General features: G+C 41.3%; 1 protein-coding gene across 1 annotated transcript in view; it reads right to left on the bottom strand.

Moving 5' to 3' along the window:
* Window positions 1-1,501: 1,501 nt before the first annotated feature.
* Window positions 1,502-25,276, bottom strand: part of LOC149464490 (vasoactive intestinal polypeptide receptor-like) — a 99,177-nt gene continuing 75,402 nt past the window's right edge. The window contains exons 8-13 of the mRNA XM_089674462.1: window positions 21,745-21,805; window positions 20,312-20,378; window positions 15,795-15,886; window positions 9,764-9,893; window positions 7,388-7,429; window positions 1,502-6,320 (exon numbers count right to left, since the gene is read on the bottom strand). Of these exons, the coding sequence (XP_089530588.1) occupies window positions 6,228-6,320; window positions 7,388-7,429; window positions 9,764-9,893; window positions 15,795-15,886; window positions 20,312-20,378; window positions 21,745-21,805 (485 nt within the window). The 3' untranslated portion in view covers window positions 1,502-6,227. The remainder of the gene's footprint in view (window positions 6,321-7,387; window positions 7,430-9,763; window positions 9,894-15,794; window positions 15,887-20,311; window positions 20,379-21,744; window positions 21,806-25,276) is intronic.

Here is a 25,276-nt window from a genome sequence, read left to right as displayed (position 1 = left end):
CCCAGGCAACAGGGGATCATGGGGCCCCTGTGCCCTTGCCCAAACTCAAAAAAGCCAATGAAAAAGGTACCAGGGGCATCTCATGGGGCCCCCTACTGACCCCAGGCCCTCGGGCAGTGCCCGAGTTTCCAAATGGTCAGTCCGCCCCTGCACCCTACTATACTCTGCATACACCAATCACATAAACCCTCTCACTACCCATCACACCCCACTATTCTTGCTTATACCCTTGTTGTAGCTATATAACATGCCAGGTAGTATATCAATACATCTGAATGTATCATGATTTGAGAGACAACTCCACATTTTGGTCTGTAATGTTTGAGACCAGGGCTGCTGTTAGAAACAACGGGGCCCCATACAGCCAACCTGAAAGGGCCCTCCCAAATAAACACAGTTTACAATGCTTACTTATGAATGAACACAGTGAGCAATCGGTACCGATCACTCATTGTATTCATTCAGAAAAGGAAAAGGCTGGTAAATGTGAAATATTTACTGGAGCCTTCCCCCACTCTCCATCCTGAAGGACCATAGCGAGCAAAAAACATTGAAGGAGAAGAATGGAAAAATTTGTCGAATCTACTGGGAATGAACAAATATCTAATAGTTTAATTCACTCTTGGCCAAGAAAAACAACAACTAGTCTTACATGCATGTACTTGTCAAAGTTAATCTATAAGTAGAAAGTTTGTTCTACGAAATTCAAGACATTGGTCTGGTACTTGAATGAAAAGTTGTTCAACATTAGTCAAATCAATGAAGGCACCATCGAATGCTTTTTATACTTTGAGCATCCAAATTAAATTCTAATGTAGGGCCTATCTAATAGTTGAATTCACTCTTGGCGAAGAAAAACAACAAATAGTCTTACATGTATGTACTTGTCAAAGTTAATCTGGAAGTACAAAGTTCATTCTATCAAAATCAAGACATTGGCCTGGTACTTGAATGAAAAGTTGTTCAACATTAGTCAAACCAATGAAGGCACCATCGAATGCTTTTTATACTTTGAGCGTCCACATGAAATTCTAATGTAAGGCCTACATTAGTAATGGCCGTGGCTCCAGTACTGAGCAATGGCACAACTTGGGATGCTCAGTCCACATTCAAAAATATAGTACTGGACTGGGAACAGTAGGACAGTAGGATTGATCAGTGTGCAAGAAGAAAACCACAAAAAGCTGAACATATAAAGTCAAGGTTCCATTTTCTTCAGACTCCCATGTCACGAAAAGTCCCATATTAGAGTTTTATAAAAGCTGAATAAAACCCTGAAGCATAGGTTCTGACACTTTTCTCCTTGCATACCAGATCTCTAGTTGAGCAAAGGACCAACCTTTGGCCACCCCTCCTTGTGACCTGACTGGAACATTTACTACTTTAGGAGATCCAGCACCACACTCTTCTTTCTTCTACTGTTTTTCCGTGTGACCATTGTTGCCAAGACAGAAAGTGAGAAGAAATCCAACATTTTAGAGTTGTCACCAGAGCAAATAAGTGGGGTAATACATATTTATTAATTTCAGGTACTTATATAGCGCCGTCAATTTATGCAGTGCTTTACATATATATTGTACATTCACATCAGTCCCTAACCCTCAAGGGGTGTACAATCTAAGGTCCCTAACTCACATTCATACATACACATACTAGGGACAATTTAGACAGGATCCAATTAACCTACCAGCATGTCTTTGGAGGGTGGGAGAAAACCGGAGTACCCAGAGGAAACCCACGCAGGCACATGGAGAACATGCAAACTCCAGGCAGGAGGTGCCGTGGCTGACACCTGTTCCAGTGGCAACTGTGTAAGATGGGATTCCCTGTCACTTTGAGGAGATTTCTACTCACTTCTTGTTACATCAACAGGACAGAAAATTAAGGGAACTCTCCCCAGAGAAGGGGTGTCAAACTGGTGGCCCTCCAGCTGTTGCGAAACCTCAAATCCCATCATGCCTCTGCCTTTGGGAATCATGCTTGTAACCAGGGACTGACCATTTGGAAACTCGGGCACTGCCTGAGGGCCCGGGGTCAGTAGGGGGTCCCATGAGATGCCCCCGGTACATTTTTCATAGGCTTTTATCAGTTTGGGCAAGGACACAGGGGCCCCATGATCCCCTATTGCCCGGGGGCCTCATGAGTTGTCAGTCCGCCCCTGCTTGTAACTGTCAGCCTTGCAATGGGACTTGTAGTTTGGCAACAGCTGGAGGGCTGCCAGTTTGACACCCGTGCCCAAGTGGGAGACAAATAAAGGTAAAAACAGAATTTCTTAATTACCTATAACATTTTTGTCTTGTAGTTCATTAAGGAACACAGAGATGATGTTAGGTAGCCCTGCCATTTTTTTTCACTGATAATACTATATTCTTGTCACATTCAAAACGTTTCAGATAACAGTGGGGCCCCCCACGTAATTCGCATTAATCGTAATTTGTTTATTATCTTTTTTTTGGAGTACAATAAAAATTCTGCATTGTAACTTTATTTTATTGTATAATAATATACATTTACAAACTTTCTGCTGAGGTTCATCAAAGAGAACCTTTAAGATACCCATTTCATAGTTATATGGAGGGGAGGACCGTAGCTGTAACATTTCTTATGGAGGTTCCCCTGGTTCAGCCCTAATATTATGATAACAAAGATATTGACAAAAAAAGATTTTGGCACTTTAAGACTTTAATACCAATTCGACCTGTGTATGTTGTGTGTACTTTTGTTCTTTGTGCAAAAAAAAACAAATGTTATCAAGCTATTTCCTATGCTGGTCAAATGTTATTGATTTAGAATGGAAAATGGAATGGAAAATACCCCATTTGTCCACTAGATGGTGATAAGTACCTTAGGAATTTCCTGTGATACTTAGCACCATCTGGTGGCCCAATGCAGTATTTTTCGTTGAAAATTAAAGTGGTTTTAAAGGTATAATTAAAAAATAAATAAATAAATACACGTCTATACTTACCTGCTCTGTGTAGTGGTTTTGCACATAGCAGCCTGGATCCCCCTGTTGGCACTCCTGGCTTCTCTCTCCTGTTGGGTGCCCCCAGAGCTAGCAGCTTGCTTAAGCTCCCCTTAAGTGCCCAGTCATACCAGTGCGATTTTAGGAGTGATTGCGAATTGAAATCACAACTGAAATCGCATCTAATGAATGTGAATGTCAGTGTCTTAACATGCGCGATTTGTTGCAGCGTGATTTTTAAAGTAGTTCTTGCGTTACTTTTTCTGCAGTTTATTGCAATTTCACATACATAGAATATAACGGAAATCGCCCTGCAAATAGCAAGAAATCATTAAAAATCTTCACAAGTTGTAATAAAGTTTTCAGAAATCGCACCTGAAATCGCTTTGAAATCGCACACAAATCACATGATTGCGGTGTAACCGGTGACTTAGTGTCCTGCTAATGGTCCTGCTAATTCATTCTATATTATAGAGAGAGAGTCCACACAAAGAGTGTGATTATTGGACGTTACAAGCCGGCAGCTTGCCACCATCCACACAAATTGTGAGTCAAACATGCCCTCGCAGATCCAATTTATATAGGTTTATACATTACTTTGTCTTTAAAAAACAAAAAAAATACAAATATTTAAAGTGGTTTATTTATTTATTATTGCCTTAAAGTGTTATTAAACCCACAACAGTAAAATGAGTCTGTATCAGGGGCGGGTTGACAACTCATGGGGCCCCCGGGCAATAGGGGATCATGGGGCCCCTGTGTCATTACCCAAACTCAAAAAAGCCTATGAAAAAGGTACCAGGGGCATCTCATGGGGGCCCCTACTGACCCCGGGCCCTCGGGCAGTGCCCGAGTTTCCAGATGGTCAGTCCTCCCCTGGTCTGTATATGCCATAAAGCATGCTTGCTATACTCACTGTGGAACCTAAAGGGTTAATCCTCCGCATTTTGTAAAAAGGCTGTTTGATCCTGTCTTCTCTGATCCTCCCCTTCTTTTACTGTCCCCAATCCATCTGTCATAGTGCAGAGCAGCAGTGGCAAGTCTGCACATGCTCTGTTTGGTTTGCATTGCTAGAGACCCACATGGAGGAAAAATATATTTGAAATATATTTGAAAAATATTCTTCCCAAATGTATTGACATATATTTGAAATACTACAATTTTGGCCGTATTCAATATATTTCAATATATATATACTGTACACTGAAATGCGTTTTTATTACAAAGTATATGAAATATATTTTTAAAAATACATTCAAATATACTGTATTCTGTATATACTGTAGTTCTTTCTGTGCTGCAGTGCAGTTTCACTTTCATTTACATGTCTCCTGCAGAAAGTGGAAGCAACACACTGATGAGCTCTTCCCTTTTTTGCCCTGATATCTCCTTCTATTAGAATGCTCCCTGCATTCCCACATGGAAGAAAAATATATTTGAAATATATTTAAAAAATATTCTTCCCAAATATATTGCCATATATTTACAATTCTACAATTTTGGCCAGTCAATATATTTCAATATATATATATATATATATACTTTATTTTTAAAGACATACAGTATATTTGAAATGTATTTTTAAAAATATTTTGCATATATTTTGTAATAAAAACGCATTTCAATATGCAATATATATATATATATTGAAATATATTGAATATGGGCAAAATTGTAGAATTTCAAATATATGGCAATATATTTGGGAAGAATATTTTTAAAATATATTTCAAATAAATTTTTTTTCCATATGGGGAGTCTTTTTTTCTTTTTGGGAGGGTGCATGTGATCAGCACAGGGCCAATCAGTTCTGTCCAGAATGAGGGTCAGGGGTTATGCAGCCTCATAGGATGGTCAGAGGAGAATGAAAACTCCTCCTACAAGAGGAGTTTTTATTCCCCTCTGGACACTGATAAAAGTCACAAGACTTCTATATACTGCTGATGAGAAAAGGTATTTAGCTGTTTATATTTACTAAAATAACTGCATTTCCATGTTTTGCGTACTGTGGGGGGACCAGATATAGTGAATGCAGGGTCCTGGGTTTAGTAACACTTTAACTCCCCCCTACAAATGTGTACTTTTTTTGCTTGGGAGAGTCAATAGGCAAACTCCCTAACTGGCAACCCCATAAAATAGGTTGCTGTTCACCCATAGAAACTACATGCAAATTTGTTCTGTGCAAATGGGGCAACATGGAATGTTCATAGGTTATATCCTCTGTAATTCAAATGTGGAAAATACCACATTATGGCCACTCGATGACACTGAGGAGCATACTTAAACTAGTTGTAAACACTTATACACTTGTACATATACCCAGTAAAGTGACTGGCCTCAGATGATACAGAGATTAAACAAATCCTACATAAGCTGTACTTGTTTATCTGTTGCCCTTCCTTCCCTACAGCTTTCTAAAACACACAGATGAAAAGATTTTTCTCAACAGCAGGAAACAGGGGGTGGGGATATGACATCACACACACACTGCAGAGCTAGAGCATACAGCTATGTGAAATCTGATAACTGAATGGATATAAGTGACACCCCTCCCCCTTTTCACAGGCTCAGAGAAACATAGTACTGATGGTATGAGTCATCTGCTGCATGCTGGAGGCCAGGGGGGTGTTTCTTGAGAGACTGAGGTGTTGGTCTAACCCAGGGGTCTCCAAACTGTGGCCCTCCAGCTCCTGAAGTACTACAAGTCCCATCATGCCTCTGCCTCTGGGAGTCTTGCCTGTGGATGTCAGAGTCTTGCAAGGCCTCATGGGACTTGCAGTTTCTCCATAGTTTGGAGACCCCTGGTCTAATCTATTAGCAGAGAGTCATGCAGATAGCAGAGAGAGGAGAGATCAGAGAGGAACCAGAGGCTGTGCTTTGAATTTAGACTAGTACACACTATAGTGGGATGTGCTTTGTTCACTTTTCATGTCTGAGGTTTACAACCACTTTGACTACTTGCCACCTGCCCATAGTACATTTACTGCAAATGGGCAGCACAGCCAGGCTGGGTGACTTACTGGTACGTCACCTGGCACATTCACACAAGCGCACAGCGACGCAATCCCATGACTGTTGTATCCAGCTCCTGGTTTTGTGGCCATAATGCAGTCTTTAGGTACAGGAACTCTCAGAAGCCTTCAATACCATTGCTTTCCACAAAATGCATCTCTCCTTTTATGCCCCCATAGCCAGGGGCATGTTCAATCTGAATTGTCCTCATATCCATACCCATCTCCATGATCAGTTAGTATGTGATAGTTCATGCTGTAAAGTCCTGAGTCACCAGGTTGAACACATTGCTTTCCAGTGAACTTTGCCACTTGCCCCAGTGCCGTTGGATCTCAGCTTGAACCTGAAATGATAAAAAGAATAAATAGATCATGATGGTTGTACATAGTATTGGCATTTTTAACCTCTTGATGCTTACATAATGCATATGTGTGGTGGCAAAGAGGGTGGTCTTTAATGTCCATGTATGGGAGAACTTTCCATGCCATAAGCATGCTAACTGTGTGCTCCTAGCATAGAAACCAAGGTGTCAAAGACAGCTTCTGGTCAGTGCTAATGATTGAGATTTGGCAGGACCAGCTCCAGATCATGTGGCCATTGTGACCGTGATCAGCTAATCCGAGAGAAGAAGAGAGGATGACAAAGTCTTGGGAGTAGCATAGCTGATAATATACAGTAAGCCAGTGTTTCTCAACCTTTTTTCAGTCAAGGCACCCTTTAAAATTATGGACAGTCCCGAGGCACCCTTTAAAATTATTGACAGTCCCGAGGCACCCTTTAAAATTATGGACAGTCCCAAGGCACGCTTTAAAATTATGGACAGTCTTGAGGCACTCTATTCTAAAATGAGGTGCCTCTAGACTGTCCATAATTTTAAAAGGGCACCTCATTCTAAAATGTGAAAAACTATTCTAATAGTTTTATATAACACAGCAACATCCACATATGTAGGACACCCAAAGTTAGAGGTCAGTTATTCTTCCAAAGCAAATACACTTTTCCACCCTGGTACTGACCAGTATTCCAGGGTTTCTCTTCTCTCTCCGTTTTTATCCATCACTGAGCTAATGTGACCCCAGCACTGATGGAGAGGGGCAGGGGAGGGTCAAACTAGGATGTTGTGTGGCAACTGACATCCTCCTTATCAACTGATGGCATCATAGGTTGTCACTGGACGCTGGCGGCTAGAAGGTTGTAATGGTGCACAATGAAAACCTGTGGCTTTGTGTAACTAAAAAGCAGGCTTGTTCCACTCACTGGCTTGTATACAAGTTTTGGGTAATTTTTAGACATTTTGCCAAGGCACTCCTGATGAAACCTCAAAGCACCCCAGGGTGCCTGGGCAGCCTGGTTGAGAAAGGCTGCAGAAAGCAATGATAATGATAAATGATGATGACAATAATTACTCACATCTCCATTAAGAAAGCAATACAGCAAAGCCACAATGAATCCCTGGTGGAAAAGAAAAAAAAAATTTAAGGAGAATGCAACAGATTTTTTTTTTCCCTCCATATTAGGATGCCAAAAATGTCATAGTCAAACGTTCCAATACCTCCAAGGAATAAAAAAAAGCTTTTTAAACTAAGAAATAAAGGAGGCAAAAGCAGACTGAGCTTAAAGACGCAGGTACTGTACATGGTCTGATGTGTCACCTCCAATAAAATATCCCTGGTTAGCACTGCTGGCCTATTTTCAGCTATCTATATAGAACCAAATAAGTGGGTAACGAGTTAATCTGCTAGCTAATGTTTTAATTTTCTAGCCTCTGCTGTAAAAATGGACCATAGCTCATTTAACTGGAACTGCTCCCTCAGCTGCTGTCTCCTACAGATCTTCGTCAGGTGCATCGACTCAAGCAGTTATGCCTCTGGTGCCCCATAGGCTGTGGCATTTAGGGCACCTTATTTCAGCATCACAAGCTAGCTGGCTCTGGGCTTGTAATAGTTCAACCTACACTGACTCCATACTTACCACTCTGAAACTTGATTATGACCCTAGTTAGCCTGCCGTAAACTTTGTCAGTTCCTGGATTACTTTCTAGCCTGCTGCCAATCCTGACCTCTACCTGTACCTGGATTATACTTATGTGTCAATGAAAGGTTTTATCATCAAACAGTAAAGATGACCTATAATAAATGTCCGTATCGGGGTATTCATATAGATGATGTGTCTGGGTGTAGTTGTAACATCATTATAGCTGCTGTCTTATTGTTAACAAAGGTTCCTGTTACCCTTGGAAATGAGATTAGGAATTGTGGAGAGGATGGAATACACATTCCATACTTAGGATTGTATCTACTCTATCTTATTTAATCAAAAAAGATATGGAATGATCTTCAGTTGCATGTTCTCTGCATTTGAGGGGGACCTTAAGGTTTGGCAGAAGGTTGTCCATATTGGGTTTGAGTGGAAGGCCAGGTTTCAATCTGTTGAGGGGTTAGGGTTGAAAATGGGATTGTCTAACCATGTTTGTGCTTTCTGGTGGGTCATCTATGGATAGAGAAAGAGGAAGTTTGACAAAGGTTTTTAAATATCTCTACATTGGCTTTGGGAGGGGGGATATATTGCCATTCAAGGCTTGTAATTTATATAGATAGTGTGGTTTGACCTTGCTGCGAATATAGTGATTGTTGAGTTTAAATTAAGTAAGAATCTAGCTTTCAATATTGTTTTGTTGCAGGTTTCATTGAGGAAGAACTTAGGAATTAAATGTAGAGAACAAATCTAATTTTACCATTAGATTGAATATTCAGTGTATGATTCCTTGTGCATAGTAATGCTGTAATGAATTATGTGGCCTTGCATGGTACTTTTATGATCTCTCTAAAGATTAGTGATTGAGATTTCAGCTTTATCGTTGTGAAGGAAACATTCCTCTAGAGGTCTCCAAACTTCCTAAACAAAGGGCCAGTTTGCTGTCCCTCAGACTTCAGAAGGGCCAGATTGTGGCCAGTAGGGGTGGAAAATGTTCAGCTATCAGTGGGAGTAAGCAATGTCTCAGGTTTAGTGGCCAGTTGGCATAAAAAAATTACATAGCACCTACGGCCAGTAGGAGGAAGAACAGTGCCCTTATCAGTGGTATCAATGGGATGAACAGTGCACCAACATTGTTATCAATGGGAGGAATAATGCCTCATCATTGGTATCAGTGAGATGAATAGGGCCCCATTGTAGGTGTCAGTGGGTGGAATATTGCCCCATTATTGGAGTTAGTGGGAGAAGTTACATCTCAATGTGGGTGTCAGTGGGAGGAATAGTGCTCCAAGGGCCAGATAAAGGCTAGCAAAAAGCTGCAGTTTGGAAACCACTTCTCTAAAACATTGGTTAGCATGTGCGTGTGTACAGGATGCGATATATAGGAGTCATCAAGTCTCTAAAAGGAGTCACGGCCAGTCCCAAGCTTTAGGTTCAGAATGAGACAATTTTGTGGTCAGAACATTGGCATTGCTGTATGGCCGCATTTCTGGAGTTGGCAAGTACAGTTGGGGTAGTGAAAAAATTATCAAGTCAGGTGTAGCTGTTTTTGGGGTATGAATAGTATGCAAATTTTCTGGCCCTATATTGTGGGTGCACTAAATATTTGTGAGTTGAAAACTGTGAAGGGTTTTCACAAAGGCCTATATATATTAATTTTATTGGACACATTCTTTTATACAGTATGTATATAGACACATCTGTATAGGTATCTATCAACTTATCATTCATAATAAAACACAATTAATATAGGTGTAATTCCAGTGATCATTTGATGTCTATTAGTGAACAATATATAATTCAGTAAATTACCTGATTGGATCCCAGGACAAGTTCAAAGTACAACCTGGCCCAAACTCCAATATGTTCAGGAAACAAAGCGAAGACAACATAATGAATTCCAAACAATGGGATAAGGAGTAGAGTTGATTTAGCTAGTCTCCTAAGAAAGATAATGATCCAAGCATTAGATATACAAACATACATGATCATTTTTTTCCAATTTTCTTACTTCCTACCCTCCCTGAAGCCCCTCTTGGATTTTTTTTTTCTTAAACAAAACCCGTACACAATTTTTTTTCCTGCGGACTTCAGGCAGGTCTGGAGACTCCGCAGCGGCAGTGTACTATCCTTCCTCTACGCAGTGTGGTGTTGGCACTTCTCAGCCCAGGAGTACTGTAAGACCAAAGCATATGATGACTTCCCCCAAGGGGTGTGTCCATGACAGCCTGGACACACAGATGGTGGGTAGAATGAAGTTGGGCATCATTCAACCAGGACGATGAGTGGCACAGGACCTCAAAGCAATAAGCCCTAGGGGGACAGCATCAGAAATAAGTATTCTAGCTTTCTAGATAATCTTTTATCTTCATAGATGCAAGGTAGCATATATCAAAAAATATATATTTTACAGTATACATCTAGAGCAACACTTTTAAGGCAGTTCACACAAAGTCCAAATTAAGAAAGAGAATGCGGTGCTACAACCCCCATCCATTGTTTTAAAGGATAAGGTTTAATTTGCCTGTACCTGGGCCCACGCTGTACATACTGCCCAATATCAGAGAGAAAGTAGAATTTCGGCACTGGTGCAAGTCTAAATAAATTTACATAGCCTTTATTTGTGATCCATCAAGTCATAAAAGAATCCATTCCTATTCAAGACGGATGTGTTTAAGTCCCATCCCTGGGCCTAAATCATAACACTATGACAAAGGCCCAGAGAAAGGGCTGATGTTGCCAATGCATGGCCCTGGCATTTAGCCAACAGCTTGCCAAGCAGATCTTGCGAAGGACAGGCACAGTTGGGTGCATATTGAATCACAGTTGTTGAGCAAGTTGGCACAACTTTGCTAGCTACAGATGAAGGGAGCAAGGCACAAGTACAAGGTCAGAGTTTAAGACTATAAAAAAGATGACACCAGTGACTCCCCTAAAACTGGAAAGTGGTGTGAGTGGTTTTGAAATGCAATTGTCAAGTTCAACAGTGGTTGGATAATGACCCTAGCCTTAGTCAATAAATGGGGATTTCAATACAAAGGAATCATAGGGTTTGGTAGGAAAAAAAAACTATTTGACCATATCAATCTTTTTTTGTTGTGCCCAAATTCTTTTTAAATGATCAATTCTTAGATTTACCAAGGGTCCCTGTGTCTTACATCCACTAACGTTGGGGGGACAAGTACACATGCATTTAGTATGTCACAGACAATTGCTGTATATAGCAATGTTGCTATGGTGCTGGATCTTTATCTAGCCCTTGGGGCACTAATCCTCTCACTGATATGAGGCACTATTCCTCACAATGACACCAATGATGAGGCTCCATTCCTGCCACTGACCCCAACATAGGAGATAATTCCACCCACTGACACTAATAATAGGCATTATTCATTTTACTGACACCAATGATGGTGCACTGTTCCTCCTACTGAAACCAACAATGAGGCACCATCCCTTCCACTGATACCAACAGTGGGTCATAATTCTTCCAAATGACACCAACGATGGGTACTATTCCTCCTACTTCATAATTCTAATAATAATAATGGGGCATAACACTCATATAACTGGTGGAACACTATTCCTCCCACTGACACCAATGATGGGAGACTATTTCTCCTCCTACTGTCCACAGGAGGGGCATAATTCTAACAATAATAATAGGGCATAACACTGATATAAATGGTAGAACACTATTCCTCCCACCAACACCAATGAAGGGACACTATTTCTTCTCCTACTGACCAAAGGCGGGGCATAATTCTAATGATAATAATAATAGAGCACTGATATAAATGGTAAAACACTATTCCTCCCACCGACACCAATGAAGGGACACTATTTCTTCTCCTACTGACCAAAGGCAGGGCATAATTCTAATAATAATAATAGAGCACTGATATAAATGGTAAAACACTATTTCTCCCACTGACACCAATGATGGGACACTATTTCTCCTCCTACTGACCACAGGCGGGGCATAATTCCAATAATAATAATAACAGAGCACTGATATAAATGGTAGAACACTATTCCTCCCACCGACACCAATGATGGAACACTATGTCTCCTTTTTTTTTGGTCTAGAAAAGTCCAAAAATACTGGTTTGCAGTGTTTTACCTCGTTTTGCCGCATTTTTTAGTGTTAGCGCATTTTTATAGCTAACAAACTCCTCTAGAAACCCACTAGTCCTGGGTTTTTTTCCAGCAAAAAAACATCCCAGCCAAAAAACGTTGATTACAGTCTATGTGTGTATGGACACATAGGATAACATGCTGGGGGTTTACTAGCTGCAGAAAAAGCATCAAAATCCAAAAACAGCAGCTGTGTGCATGAGGACTAAATGTTAGCTGAGTCCCCATTAATAAATCAACAGCCATATGAGTATATCCAATACATAATATTTACTGAACATACTATAAATATATAGCCAAAAACAAAAAAGCAGTTCAAAAAATAAACACTAGACCCATCCCTCAAAAAGACAGTATCTTCTTCAGAAAATGAATATTCCCTCAAGGGAGTAATCTGTCAGTAAGACAGCATCCATGTCGGAAAATAAATATTCCCTCCAGGAAATAACAACTTCAGACCTGATAAATATCTCATTTTTATGTAGCAGCAAAGCATAAAAATGCAAAGTGCATACATACTAAATAGGATTTTTGTATTGTGAAACCTTTTCATGAAATCCCATGAGGGACGCAGAAAGTCTTTTACTTTTGGATTATACTGTCCCAAACAGGGGAATTGGGCACTGGTAAATGAAAAAGTGTAGGCCACCAAAGATAACCCCCCACACACATAGCTTAGTTTTGTAGTAAAAGATTACCAAGACATGATCATAAACAGAGGGCTGGATGGATTTTGCAGTAAATACAAAAATTCTGTTTTCTTTATGTTCCATTGAGAGACACTGACCAAATGACGGGTGGGGAACAAAGCAAACAAATGCTAACAGGCCCAAGGAAACAACAGATCTGGGGACTGCTTGCAACTCAAGCAGTCACTTGAAGGACCCTGAGAACGTGTGAAGAGATGACCAAGTGGCAGGCTTGAAAATGCAGAAAACAGTTGCTCAAAGACGAAAAGCTTAATGAGCCCACATAGATCCAGTAGAGTGTGCCTTGACAGGAAAGTTTGGAACCTGACCCTTGAGACCATAAGCTTGAATGATGGTCTGTCTAAACCACCCAAAGATGGTGGAATGAGAAACCAGTGCACAGTTATGAGGACCATCTGGGATGACAACCAAGGAATCAGTCTTTTGGAAAGAAACAGCTACTGAGAGATACTCACCCAGTCCAAACCATATGTAGACAATGGAGGGAACTTTCCTTTTGGTGAATTGGAGCCTGACAAGAGGGATGTAAAAATGGTGTCTTAACTGAGATGAAAGGCAGAAACTATCTTAGGCTAGAAGAAAGTCCTAGGCCCTAACACCACCTTGTACCTATTGAAAACCAGAAAAGGTTCCTTGCAGAATAAGGCTGCCATTTCAAACACACACTTTGCAGAGGTAAAGTCTACCAGGAATACCACCTTGTGGGTGAGAGTAGATAGAGGAATGTCTCTAATGGGCTCAAACAGTGGTTTCTGAAGTGCAAAGACAGACAGATTCAGATCCAACTGAGTCAAAGGGGAACTAACAGGGGAGCTACTGGGGAGGCTAATAAGCATTTGAGGGGAACCAAGCAGCTTGTCAAGGTGTTTCCAGTTTCTTTAAAGAAAATAAATGTGTAACAGAAAGGTATTTTTTACTTTTTCAAAGAATTGAAACAGCACTAGTAGAAGCAACAGGATGATCCTCTAGTTTCAGAGTGCTGCACACCACACTGATAAAACTTTGTTTTTTTTTAATTTGGGAAATTGACTCCTTTTTTTGGAACAATAACAGAAGACAACTCCTCCATGATAATGTAATCTCGCAAAGACTGACGGGACTCAGAGTCAGACAGAGCCTGTGCAGCTGATGAGTTAGAAGCCACTAAGGCTGTGGGCAGATCGGATACAAAGTCTGCAGGGAAGGGCATGGGATTGTAGCTGTGCCTACTGCAATGAGTTGGCAAATAGTTGGTGGGGATTGGTCTATAAAGTCTCACATGATACCCAATGCAACTAAAGAATACTCTGATGAAGGGATAGAGGGCAACATGACTCTAGCCTGCAGACATTGGCCTTACTTGGTACTTACAAAACCCAAACACCTGGCAGCAGATGAGGGTCAGATGGCCAGAGGTGACTGACTGTAGGTGGGCAACAGGAAAAAAACATAGTTTAGAGCTCCACATGCAAGCAGGAGCAGCAGCATGTAGATGTTTCCTCTATGCCAGGTGTAGGCAACCTTTAAGAGGTTGAGATCTACCTTGACAACATGGAGGAAAGCAAAGATCGCCTTCACATCACCCCCCACACACACACACACACACACACACACACACTGTAGTGTCCTTTACCCCCTCCCCCCCAGTAGTGTCCTGTACTACCCCCCAAAAACATTGTCCTCTGCCCCCCCTTCACATCACCCCCCCACCCACTGTAGTGTCCTCTCCCTCCCCCCGTAGCAATATCCTCTGCCCCCCACAAAGTGCCCTCTGCCCCCTGAAAGCAGTGTCCTCTACCTCTCCATCCCCTATAGCAGTGTCCTCTGTCCATTTCTCATCACAATCCCCCCAACCTCACTGTAGTGTCCTCTGTCCCGCCTCCAACAGTATCTCCTCTGTCCCCTTCACATCACTTCCTACCTGCCAACATGGGTAAATCAGAGCAGAGATAGGGCAGTGTTAACATTTCATAATAACAAGCTGGTGATTGGCTGCTTGGACTGCCTAGCAACCAATCACTTAGGCAGCTCCTGTTCCCACCCTCCATCCAGCACTATGATGTCTCCCACTCTCTGCTCTGCAGAGAACATGAGAGCAGCGGAGGCTGGGGGAGAGGCAGAGCCATGGTCACCATCCACCTGTTGGCTCACCATGGTTGACCAGTCGATTGTGATGGACGGTTTGCTGACCTCTGCTCTATGCTGTATGGCAGGAAACAGAGTGGAGCACTCATGCGTAACACTTCATCCAGCAACTGACGACTCAGTCAATGCTCAGTCCCAGAGCATTAAGCCCTTCCTTGGTGAAAATTGGTAGGAACTGGGTAGAGGCACCCAGTGACCAATGTACACAAGGAAGCTGCTAATGCTTGATCCAACTGGCCTACTCACAGACTGAATCTTTAAAAACAGGGCAAGTGTTGAGCCAGTGCCAGTTACTCCCGACCTGGAAAGCACTCCACAACTAACTTGTTACCAGAACCAAGTCTGGAAAGAACCCATGTAGAAACCAGTGCCTAAAGGTCACTTCCAGGTTATTCTGATAATGTCCAGTCCAGTGCAGTGAAGTATAAGACACCAGCCCTAGCAGCAATGTAGAGAATTATGAAGAAAACTAGGTAATCTTTTAATAAAAGACATCATCCTCCTACAACACTAGAAGAAAACTAAGGTACACTGGTAGTGAAAGGTGTAATCCTGGACTAGCCTGGAGGTTTTTGTTCGTCAGTGCCCAGTTTTCCTGCACGCAGTAGTCATATTAAGATAACTGATGGTAAGAAAACAGTGAAAAGTGTGTCAAAAATTAATCCATCTAAAAATAAAGAAAAGTCCCAGAGGGTGTGATGAAACAAAGAAAATCCTGATGACGTTACCTGTGACGAAACACGTAGGGCGGAGACATGTGCACACACTACCATGATCATCTCCATGCAGATAATTTCCTGGCATTACTTGAACCAAGAACCTGAGTGCTGCAAAGGCACCTGTTTCTATTGACTATTATTAAAGTTACTCACATGTACTGCTGCTTGTAGTTTTTACTGATGTCAGGAGATCTGATCTTCTGCATGAGGATTCTGATCACATTGAGGAATATGATGAAATTGAGCTAAAGTATAACACAAGAAAATGAACATGTTAGAGTTGGCAAGGTAATCTATGGCTCTTCAGCTGCTGTGGGTCATGCACATTTGCTATATCTTTGGACAGTTATTGACCAGTCAGTTTTTCATCATATCTTAATATATGCGTCATATTGCACGTACTGTAAAGTTTACAAAAAAGAAACTCCTTCCATTGTCCCATTGGTGGGATGTTCCTTCACTTCCTAAAGTTCAGGAAAACCCCCTTTTCAGTCAGTAGTCACTGAAACAGGTGACTTCCCATCACCTCTTGTTCTTATGTCAACCATAAAATTTTGTGACAAATTTAATATGAGTAGTCACCATTACAAATGGTGAGTGGCTTTAAGTCTTTAAACCGGGAAAATGTTGGTTTAGGCCCCTTTCAGACTGGACGGACCCATCAGCGGATCTGCTTGCTCAGCAGGGGATGTCTCCGCTGATCTCCACTGAGCAAGTGGATGATAGGTGTGTGTTCGATCCGCTGCTGCAGAGCTGTTATCTATGTGACAGTTGAATGGAAATGGACCGCCAGTCTGTTTCCACCCAACTGTCATCCAATCCACCAAATGGATGGGGAAAGGATCTCCATCTGTCTGTTTTTAGCGTACAGGATTGGAACAGATGCCAGCTAGTGTCGGTGAACACATATTCGCTGACATCCGCCATTCCATAGAGAGCTATGGATGGTCCGATCGGGTCCACCTAAAAAATGACAGGCAGAAAGGGGCGAGTTACCTTCAACACAGCAGAGAGCTCTTGTTGTGTTTTCTTTGTTTCTATCATGGGCATAAATCCTACCTGGTCTAGGTAAATAATTCCCTGAAGATGATGAGAATGTGAAAAAAAAATTATTAACGTGTACGTGTGAACCCATCTGGGCCTTGGGCTTTACTTCTCTTGGCTTATTATCTGGTTCTAATTCCTGCTGGGTGATGGGATTTTCTAGGGCAGAACTGGATTGGCCATCAAGGGTCAGAAGATTTCAGTTTCAAAGTCATTTTCATATGCGCTCAAGTCGCAAGTCCACACACTTGGTGAAAGCTATTTAGAAAGGTTGCATAGATATAATATAGGTCTGTAGGTGGTTCTCAAATTAAATTGAAGTCTCCACCAAAAATAAGTACGCTATAATTAATGTCATTCAAGACAGACGATGGCTACAGAAAATGAATTTAATTTCAGTTAGGGAGGTATACCCCACATGGAAGGAAAATCTATTTGAAATCGATTTAAAAAATATTCTTCCCAAATATATTTCCATATATTTGAAATGCTACAATTTTGACCATATTCAACATATTTCAAAATATATTTCAATAAATATGTATATATTGGGGTACCGGTAATTTTTTTTTTACTAAAAAGATAGATTAATACATATTGGCCAAGATTTATGAAGAAAGATTATTTATTTGCAAAATTTTATAGGAAAAACACTTTTTTTCAAAATGTCTGGACTTTTTCATTTATATAGCATGTGAGGTCCCAATCATGTGATCACTGATTGTCCAATCAGTGATCACATGAATAGTAGTAAGCAATAATATAAAAAAATTAAATAAAAATGTAAAAATAAATTTGGAAAAATTATAATTTTTGGTTAAACTAATTTGGGTTATTTGTTTTTACTGAAAGGATAGATGAATACATTTTGGCCAAGATTTAAGAAGAAAGATTATTTATTTGCAAAATTTTATAAGAAAAACACTTTTTTTCAAAATGTTTGGACTTTTTCATTTATATAGCTAAAAAAAAAAAATCCCAGTGCTGAATAAATACCACCAAAATAAAGTTTTATCTGTCTCAAAAAAATGCAAAAAAATACATTTGGGTACAATGTTGCATGACCGCGCAATTGTCATGCAAAGTGTTATAGCGCCGAAAGCTGAAAATTGGCCTGGTCAGGAAGGTGGTGAAAGTGTCCGAACTTGAAGTGGTTAAAGAAATGGGGGCATGCAGTTGTCGCCAAGACAGGATGACACAAAAATTCTAACCCTCCCTCAGTATACTATAAATTTGTTTTTGCTTGTGTCCTCTGCGGAAATATTTTCTATCACTTCCCCTACTGGCCAAAAAGTTTGTATTTTTTGTGAAATTTTTTTAAATTGTGGGGGTGGATGTATTAATATTAAAACAAGTTGTTAACATCTGAACTTACATATATATTTCCTTGCCTGGTTCCTCCCTCCCTATTTTTTTAATCTTTCCGCCATCATAACATACTTTTATTTTATACCCATATATTTTTGATTTTGCCACTGGGTCTCTATGCTTTCCTATGCAATGCAGGCAAATCATAGCTAGTGGATAGGGCCGGCAGGGTGTTGTACATAGTTGAGAAAATGAAGCAGGCTCTGACTTGCTGCTGCTCCTAATGCACACTAAGATGCTCAGAGTGTCCAGTGAAATCTGAGTAAGCAACTTCAGTACAGGAAAGAGCAGCCAATGCAGCAGTGCAAGAATGATGGCAAGTCTGGAATTCAAAAGCGGAGTTCCGCCACCTTTGCAAAAATGTAAAGTCAGCGGCTACAAATACTGTGGCTGCTGACTTTTAAGGCTCCATGCACACTGGTCATGTTAGCTGTGTAAAGTCGAGTTCAGGGGTGGACTGACAACTCATGGGGCCCCTGGGTGATAGGGGATCATGGGGCCCCTGTGTCCTCGCCCACACTCAAACCACACCCAAAAAAGCCTATGAAAGGTACCAGGGGCATCTCATGGGGCCCCCTACTGACCCCGGGCCCTCGGGCAGTGCCCGAATGGTCAGTTCACCTCTGGTCGAGATAACAACATGAGTTTTCCAGTGTTTTTTAGCATTTTTGTATTAGTGTTTAGCCGCAGTTTTTCTGCGTTTGCGTTTTTTAGCTTTTTTACACAAACAAAAGAAATAAAATTTTTGCTCAAAAAAAGCCAAAAAACACCAGTTTGACTCGTTTTACCACATTTTTTAGCATTAGATCTACTAAAAAACTCCTCTAGAAACTCACTAGTTCTGGATTTTTTTCCTGGCTGTAGAAAAAAAATGCCAAAAGCCAGAAACAGCAGCTGTAAGAATGTCCAGTGTGCATGAGGACTAATTGTAGGGCACTTACCTGTCCAGGCATCCAGCGGTGTCCTCACGCCGAGCCGATTCTTCAATCAGCTGTTGGGTGCTGGTGCCGCCATCTTAACTAAGGGAAACCGTCATCACCATCTGTTTCCCTAACAGGGACACCAGCAACAAATAAAACACGACAGAGGCTCTAACTGGGGTTCTGGGTTTTTTCCAGCCAAAAAAACGCTGATTAAAGCCTGTGTGTGCATGGACACAGAGGATAACATGCTGGGGAGTTTAATAGTTGTAGAAAAAAATGCCAAAAGCCAAAAACAGCCGCTGTAACAACATCCAGTGTGCATGAGGACTAATTGTAGGGCACTTACCTATCCAGGCATCCAGCGGTGTCCTCACCCCGAGCCGATTCTTCAATCAGCTGTCGGGTGCTGGTGCCGCCATCTTAACTATGGGAAACCGTCATCACCATATGTTTCCCTAACAGGGACACCAACAACAAATAAAACACGACAGAGGCTCTAACTGTTCTGGGATTTTTTCCAGCCAAAAAATGCTGATTAAAGCCTGTGTGTGCATGGACACATAGGATAACATGTTGGGGAGTTTACTGGCTGTAGAAAAAAATGCCAAAAAGCCAAACACAGCCGCTGTAAAAAATGTCCAGTGTGCATGAGGACTAATTGTAGCTCACTTACCTGTCCAGGTATCCAGTGGTGTCCTCACCCTGAGCCGATTCTTCAATCAGCTGTTGGGTGCTGGTGTTGCCATCTTAACTAAGGGAAACCTTCATCACCGTCTGTTTCCTACTGCGCATGCGCAAAACGCACGGTGCTTTGTGAATGGGCAGCAGTCCTCTGGGACCTTGGAAGTGTCCCAGAGGGTTTCAGGGGTGCCGAACTTCTGGCTCAGTTCGTCAAGGAGAAGTGGGAGCGGGTACCTGTCAAAATCAGGTACCTGCTCCCCCTACTCCTTAAAAGGTGCCAAATGTGGCAGCAGAGGGGGGGTAGGAGGCAGAAAAGTGGAGCTTGCACTTGTGGGTGGAACTCTGCTTTAAGGGAGTGTATATATATATATATATATATATATATATATATATATATTTATTTTTTTATATATATATATATATTTTAAGAAAAACCCTTCCAGTTGTAACCCTTCCACTCTGTTTTTGTCTGTAATGCCCTGACGGTGATGTGAAAGCTCCCTAACAGGGACACCAGCAACAAATAAAACGCGACAGAGGTTCTAACCCGTCCTCACACATCGAAAACTATATAAAACGTTTTGGATGAACTACTAGCATCTCTGTACACATCCTGACAAAATCATATATTGAATATGATGAAAATATAATTACAAATATCGCCATCAGAATTGGAGTCTTGATTATCCACCAGTAATTATTTTCATAATCATCCCAGCATCTGTGTGAAAAAATGGGAGAAAAAAGTGGGTTTTAGTACATTTGTATTATCTTTTATGGTAGGGCAAGGATAAAATCCCAGATTGCTTTTTTTTTTTTTGCTGTCTGTAACCCATTGAAGAGGTTTCCTTCCCCTTTCTGTCCTGGAGACACAAGTAGTTAAAGGAAACCTCTACAAAGTGAGGGAAACTCCCATGTCAGACAGTGGTCACCTGAACAGACATCCCCATTGGATTTGTTTTACTGCTTGTTTTGGTGATATATTTTGGATTTCCTATCATTTTCAGTCTCAAACAGAGGGGTGAATCACAGAGAGAGTAAGAGTTGTAAAGTTTAGGATATATTCATAGTGACAGGTACTCTTTATGGAGATATCGACGGTTTGTTAGACCCCTGATGCCTCGCTTGGCCTCCAGGACATCTGATTAAACACAGATCTACTTGATAAGCTGCTTCCCTAGCCGTTACAGCCACTTCGAAGCCGGAAGTGATGAGGATTTTGTCAATTCTGGTTTCAGTTCATCAAGACGAGACAGTGGAACAGGTTTTCCTCCATTTTTTTCCTGGGCAGCAACCCAACTGCTTACAGCCTGGGAAAGCAGTAAGGGAATAGGGGCTCCGCAGAGCTGTAAAAGTGATTGGATGGCTGTAGATCCATCTGGATCATTTTTACAAGAATACAAATTATAGCATTTGTAGCACCCCTCTAGTTAGTTAGGGGGAGCTAGCTAGGTTTTTCATTTACAGTCTGAATAGCAGCCTGGTGTGAGTTACCTGGGATGAGTCAGCCAGGTCACTTTGGGATCTGCAGATCAGTTCCTTGATACCTCCCCCTGCTCTAGAAATGTGAGAAGTTTCTAGAAGGCAGTGGGTGGGGGTGAGGAAGGGCTTATCTGCATACTTTAGGGATCTTGGCCAATCCCCAAACAGGAAGCTTGGAATGGGGCCAGGACAACCCTTAAATATGGGAGAGCCTGATCAGCATGGGAGTAGTGTTGGGTGGAAGATGATGTGAAGGCTTACGCGTTTCGAAGGGAGATTCCTTCAAAGTGCTCTGAGGAAGAAGGGATCTCCCTTTGAAACGCGTCAACTTCACCCTGAGTCTCCCCTCTCGATGAGATTCGCACGTGTCTCCTACTCCAGTGTTCCGATTTTGGATTTTATTATATACTGTCACTTTTGTGAGTATACATCTTAATTCAATAAAATCACTCTTTTACTGAGGTAGTGCGCAAGGTTGGTGCTCTTTTTGTATATGTAGATATGCAACAGCCTCCCTTAAACAAGCTTTTGAGTTATAAAAATGACAGCCAGTTCTGAAAACGTCTTGCATACAATATTTCATTATATGAAAGACAATCTCTTACCCGGTATCATCAAAGCTGATCCTGGTTTTGATCCACACTGTAATTGTAAGAGCTGGCAGACCTAGGGGGAAAAAAAAAACATAACTTTGATACATACCATAGGCTTAGAGTATATTCTGTTTTGTGTTGCTTTATGAACAAAATGTAAAAGATCAGATTAAAGCTGAACCACGACAAACGGCACATGAAATCCAGATATATAGGGGCTGGCAAAATGATTTGTATTGCTTTCCATCCTTTCCTGAGATTTACACAACTCTGCCACACAGTACAGCCCTGTCTGGCAGAAGAAGCAACCTGACCTCTCTCTGCTGTCCTTTCAGATACAGGCCTCCACCCCCCAACCATACCCTGTGACTGGACAGTGAAAGGAGAAGCAGCACATCATTGGGCCCTTTTCCCTGTGTCACTTTGCTCTCTCCTCCTAAGGCTCCATGTACACGGGACAATTCTGAACGATGGAAACTGACTGCTGGAAAACGTAGGTTAAAAAATGTCTGTTTAGCTGTGTTTGCATACCGTGTTTATGAGCGTTTGCGTTTAGAAGTGTTTTTAACCCCTTTGGGCTGGCACCTCCCGGCCCTTTAAGGGTTTCAGAAGGCGGGGCGGGGTTTAAGGTCATGTGACCGTCGTGATATGCCGGCATGGTGGTCACATGATCGGGAAAGGTCCCGATCAAAATAGGAGATCGGGACTTTTCCGTGAATACCGGACATGTGTGCTGGGAGTGCGCAGGGCGCGCGCTCTCAGCACATATGTTCTTTTTTAATAGAACGCAAATGTGCGGCCGCTCGGGGTCTAGGCCCAAACGCCAGGAGGTCACACATTTGCGCTCGGGCGGCGTGAAGAGGTTAAAGATAACCTCAGGAGACATTCCAAAATGCCCAGAATGCACTGAAAATCAGTAAAAAAAATAACTATTTCAGACATTTTGAGAGAAATAGAGAGAGCAGAAGCAGAGAGAGCAGTATGTATTGAGATTAGCTGTCTTTTGTTTTGTTTTTTTGTGGTGTTTGGATGTGTTCCAGCTCATTTCTGTGCAGAAATTATTGCAGCAGTGTCTAACATATTTTCTTTCATGCAAAACCTCAAAGTATGGTGTACCAGGTCCATTTGAGTACCGGGAAAACGCTTTTCATGCATTTTTCATGATGAAAAAAGGCTCTGGACAGCATCTGGAAATGGAAGAGTTGAAAAAAAAAATTTCAAGCGGAAATGCTTGTAAACGTGGTTAGCCGCGTTTAGCCGCATTTACATGTGTTAACAAGCGCTTGCCGGTTGAAACGCTGATAAAATCTACTCCTGAACGCAAGTTTTCTGCGTTCAAAAAAACGACTGTAAACTCAACTGCCTGTAAACGACGATGTGTACATGGACACAGGAAAACATTAGGGAGAGTTCAGGGGCTGCTGAAAAAAACGCTGAACAGCTCCTAAACGTGAGTTTATCAGTTGCAGTGTACATGAGCCTAAGAGCATGCTCTTTGTACTGCAACATGTCTGATTTGCTCATTCTCTCCCTTTTTAAATCTTTTGCATTATTTTTAAATAATTAATATTTTGTATAATTTTGATTCTATTTTATGGCACTTTTTTACTTATTTTTATGTTTGTATTTTATTGTGATTCTAATGGACATATGGATATTGATAATGGACATACTGTATATATACTTTTTTTTTCTTATATCACAGTGCAGCCCTGATAAAGGGGTGGCTTGAGACCCCTGAAATGCATTGATTACCCAGTTTCTACTTGGCATGGCACTCCAATATTTCAGTCCAACCAATATGTTCTCTGTCCTCCAATGTGATCTCTGCTGTACAGGGACTACAGAGGCTGACACCAAGAAAAATGGAGGCACTTACACTGCTATCATTAAAAATATGCATTTAATGATGTATTAGTAATTATCGAGCTCGATTAATTTGTATGTTATGAATATTTGCCTTTAACTGCCTTGTAATAAGATGAATTAAGATTGTCCAAAGATAAGTAAATAGCTGGAAGATACCCAGACTTGAAAAATATATGAATATGAAAATACACGTCTCAAAATATTGTATTCATTTGTGTTTAAAGCGCAATTCCAGAAAATACGCTAATTAATGCAGTTCTATATATTTTTTATTAAGAAATCTTCATATGTATTTTTTAAATTAAACCACTGTAAGTACTTGGATTGACCCGATAACCTATCTTGGAATCCACTGTACAAGAGACTTTAGAATGGGAGTCAGGTATGTTGTATGCAGGGGCGGACTGACAACTCATGGGGCCCCTGGGCAATAGGGGATCATGGGGCCCCTGTGTCCTTGCCCAAACTCAAAAAAGCCTATGAAAAAGGTACCAGGGGCATCTCATGGGGCCCCCTACTGACCCTAGGCCCTCGGGCAGTGCCCGAGTTTCCAAATGGTCAGTCCGCCCTTGGTTGTATGCAAATGTACTAACAATGGGCATGCTGACAGGAGGAGAGAGCAGAACGAGTAGAGAGACAACCACAGTATTCTGCTAACGCTGCTGTTCTATTACAATCCAAACAGGACGCTTTAGTGGAGAGAAGACACTACTGTTTTTCCACTACAGTTGGTGAGAAGAAAAGTTGTAATTTTCCTGTGTGCCAAAGCTATGAAAATCTCAGAACTGAAAGGACAAAAATGCAATTCCTTTGGCAAGTAAAATTCTATGTTATATGCATTTATTCTGTTTATTTAGCAGTCTACCTGGAGTTCTGATTCAGCCCGGGTTCACATATATGCGGTGCGGTAAATTGCATGTGATTCGCACAGGAACCGCATCGCATTACTGTACAAATCACATGCGATTTGTGTGCTGTACGATTGGAGACGTACATTTTGTATGGCTCTAATCGCACCGCACTTGCACCAAAAACCCTTTTTTTGGTCCACACTAGAATCGGATCGCATGGGTACTCACACCTATGCAATCCGATTCTGCACATCGCACCACTTTCGGGGTGTTGTTAACTTAACATACACACTCGCAGCGGTTCGCATGAACGGGGTGCAATTCTGATGCGCTGCGGAATTCGCACTGAAAACACTGCGAATTCCACACCGCATCAGTGTGATCCAGGGCTAAAGAAGAAAGCATATTGTTTTTTCAAAGAGTACATATTTCAAGTTTAATTGCAACAGTATAGAACTTTCACATTTGATATGTTTGATCTTCTATATTTTTTAATGTATGACATATAGAGATTTGTAGATTAGCTACTAGAAGGTAGTCGCAGGGGCTCAGCCCATACCTGTCTATTTCTCTCTTTTAGCAAATGGAGACATACAGTTGCAAGAAAAAGTATGTGAACCCCTTGGGATTACGTGGAGTTTTGCATGAATTGGGCATAAAATGTGCTCTGAACGTCATCTAAGTCACAACAATAGAAGAACACAGTCTGCTGAACATAATACTACACAAACATTAGATGTTGCCATGGTTTAATTGCACATTACATGTAAACATTCACAGTGCAGGGAGGAAAAAGTATGTGAACCTTTGGACTTAATAACTGG

This window comes from Staurois parvus, unplaced genomic scaffold, assembly GCF_062004578.1.
Source record: "Staurois parvus isolate SC_StPar_1 unplaced genomic scaffold, SC_StPar_1.0 ptg000151l, whole genome shotgun sequence".
In the NCBI taxonomy this organism is placed as follows: domain Eukaryota; kingdom Metazoa; phylum Chordata; class Amphibia; order Anura; family Ranidae; genus Staurois; species Staurois parvus.
The sequence above is the reverse complement of the archived record's forward strand: the minus strand, read 5'-3'. Positions and strand labels throughout refer to the sequence as shown.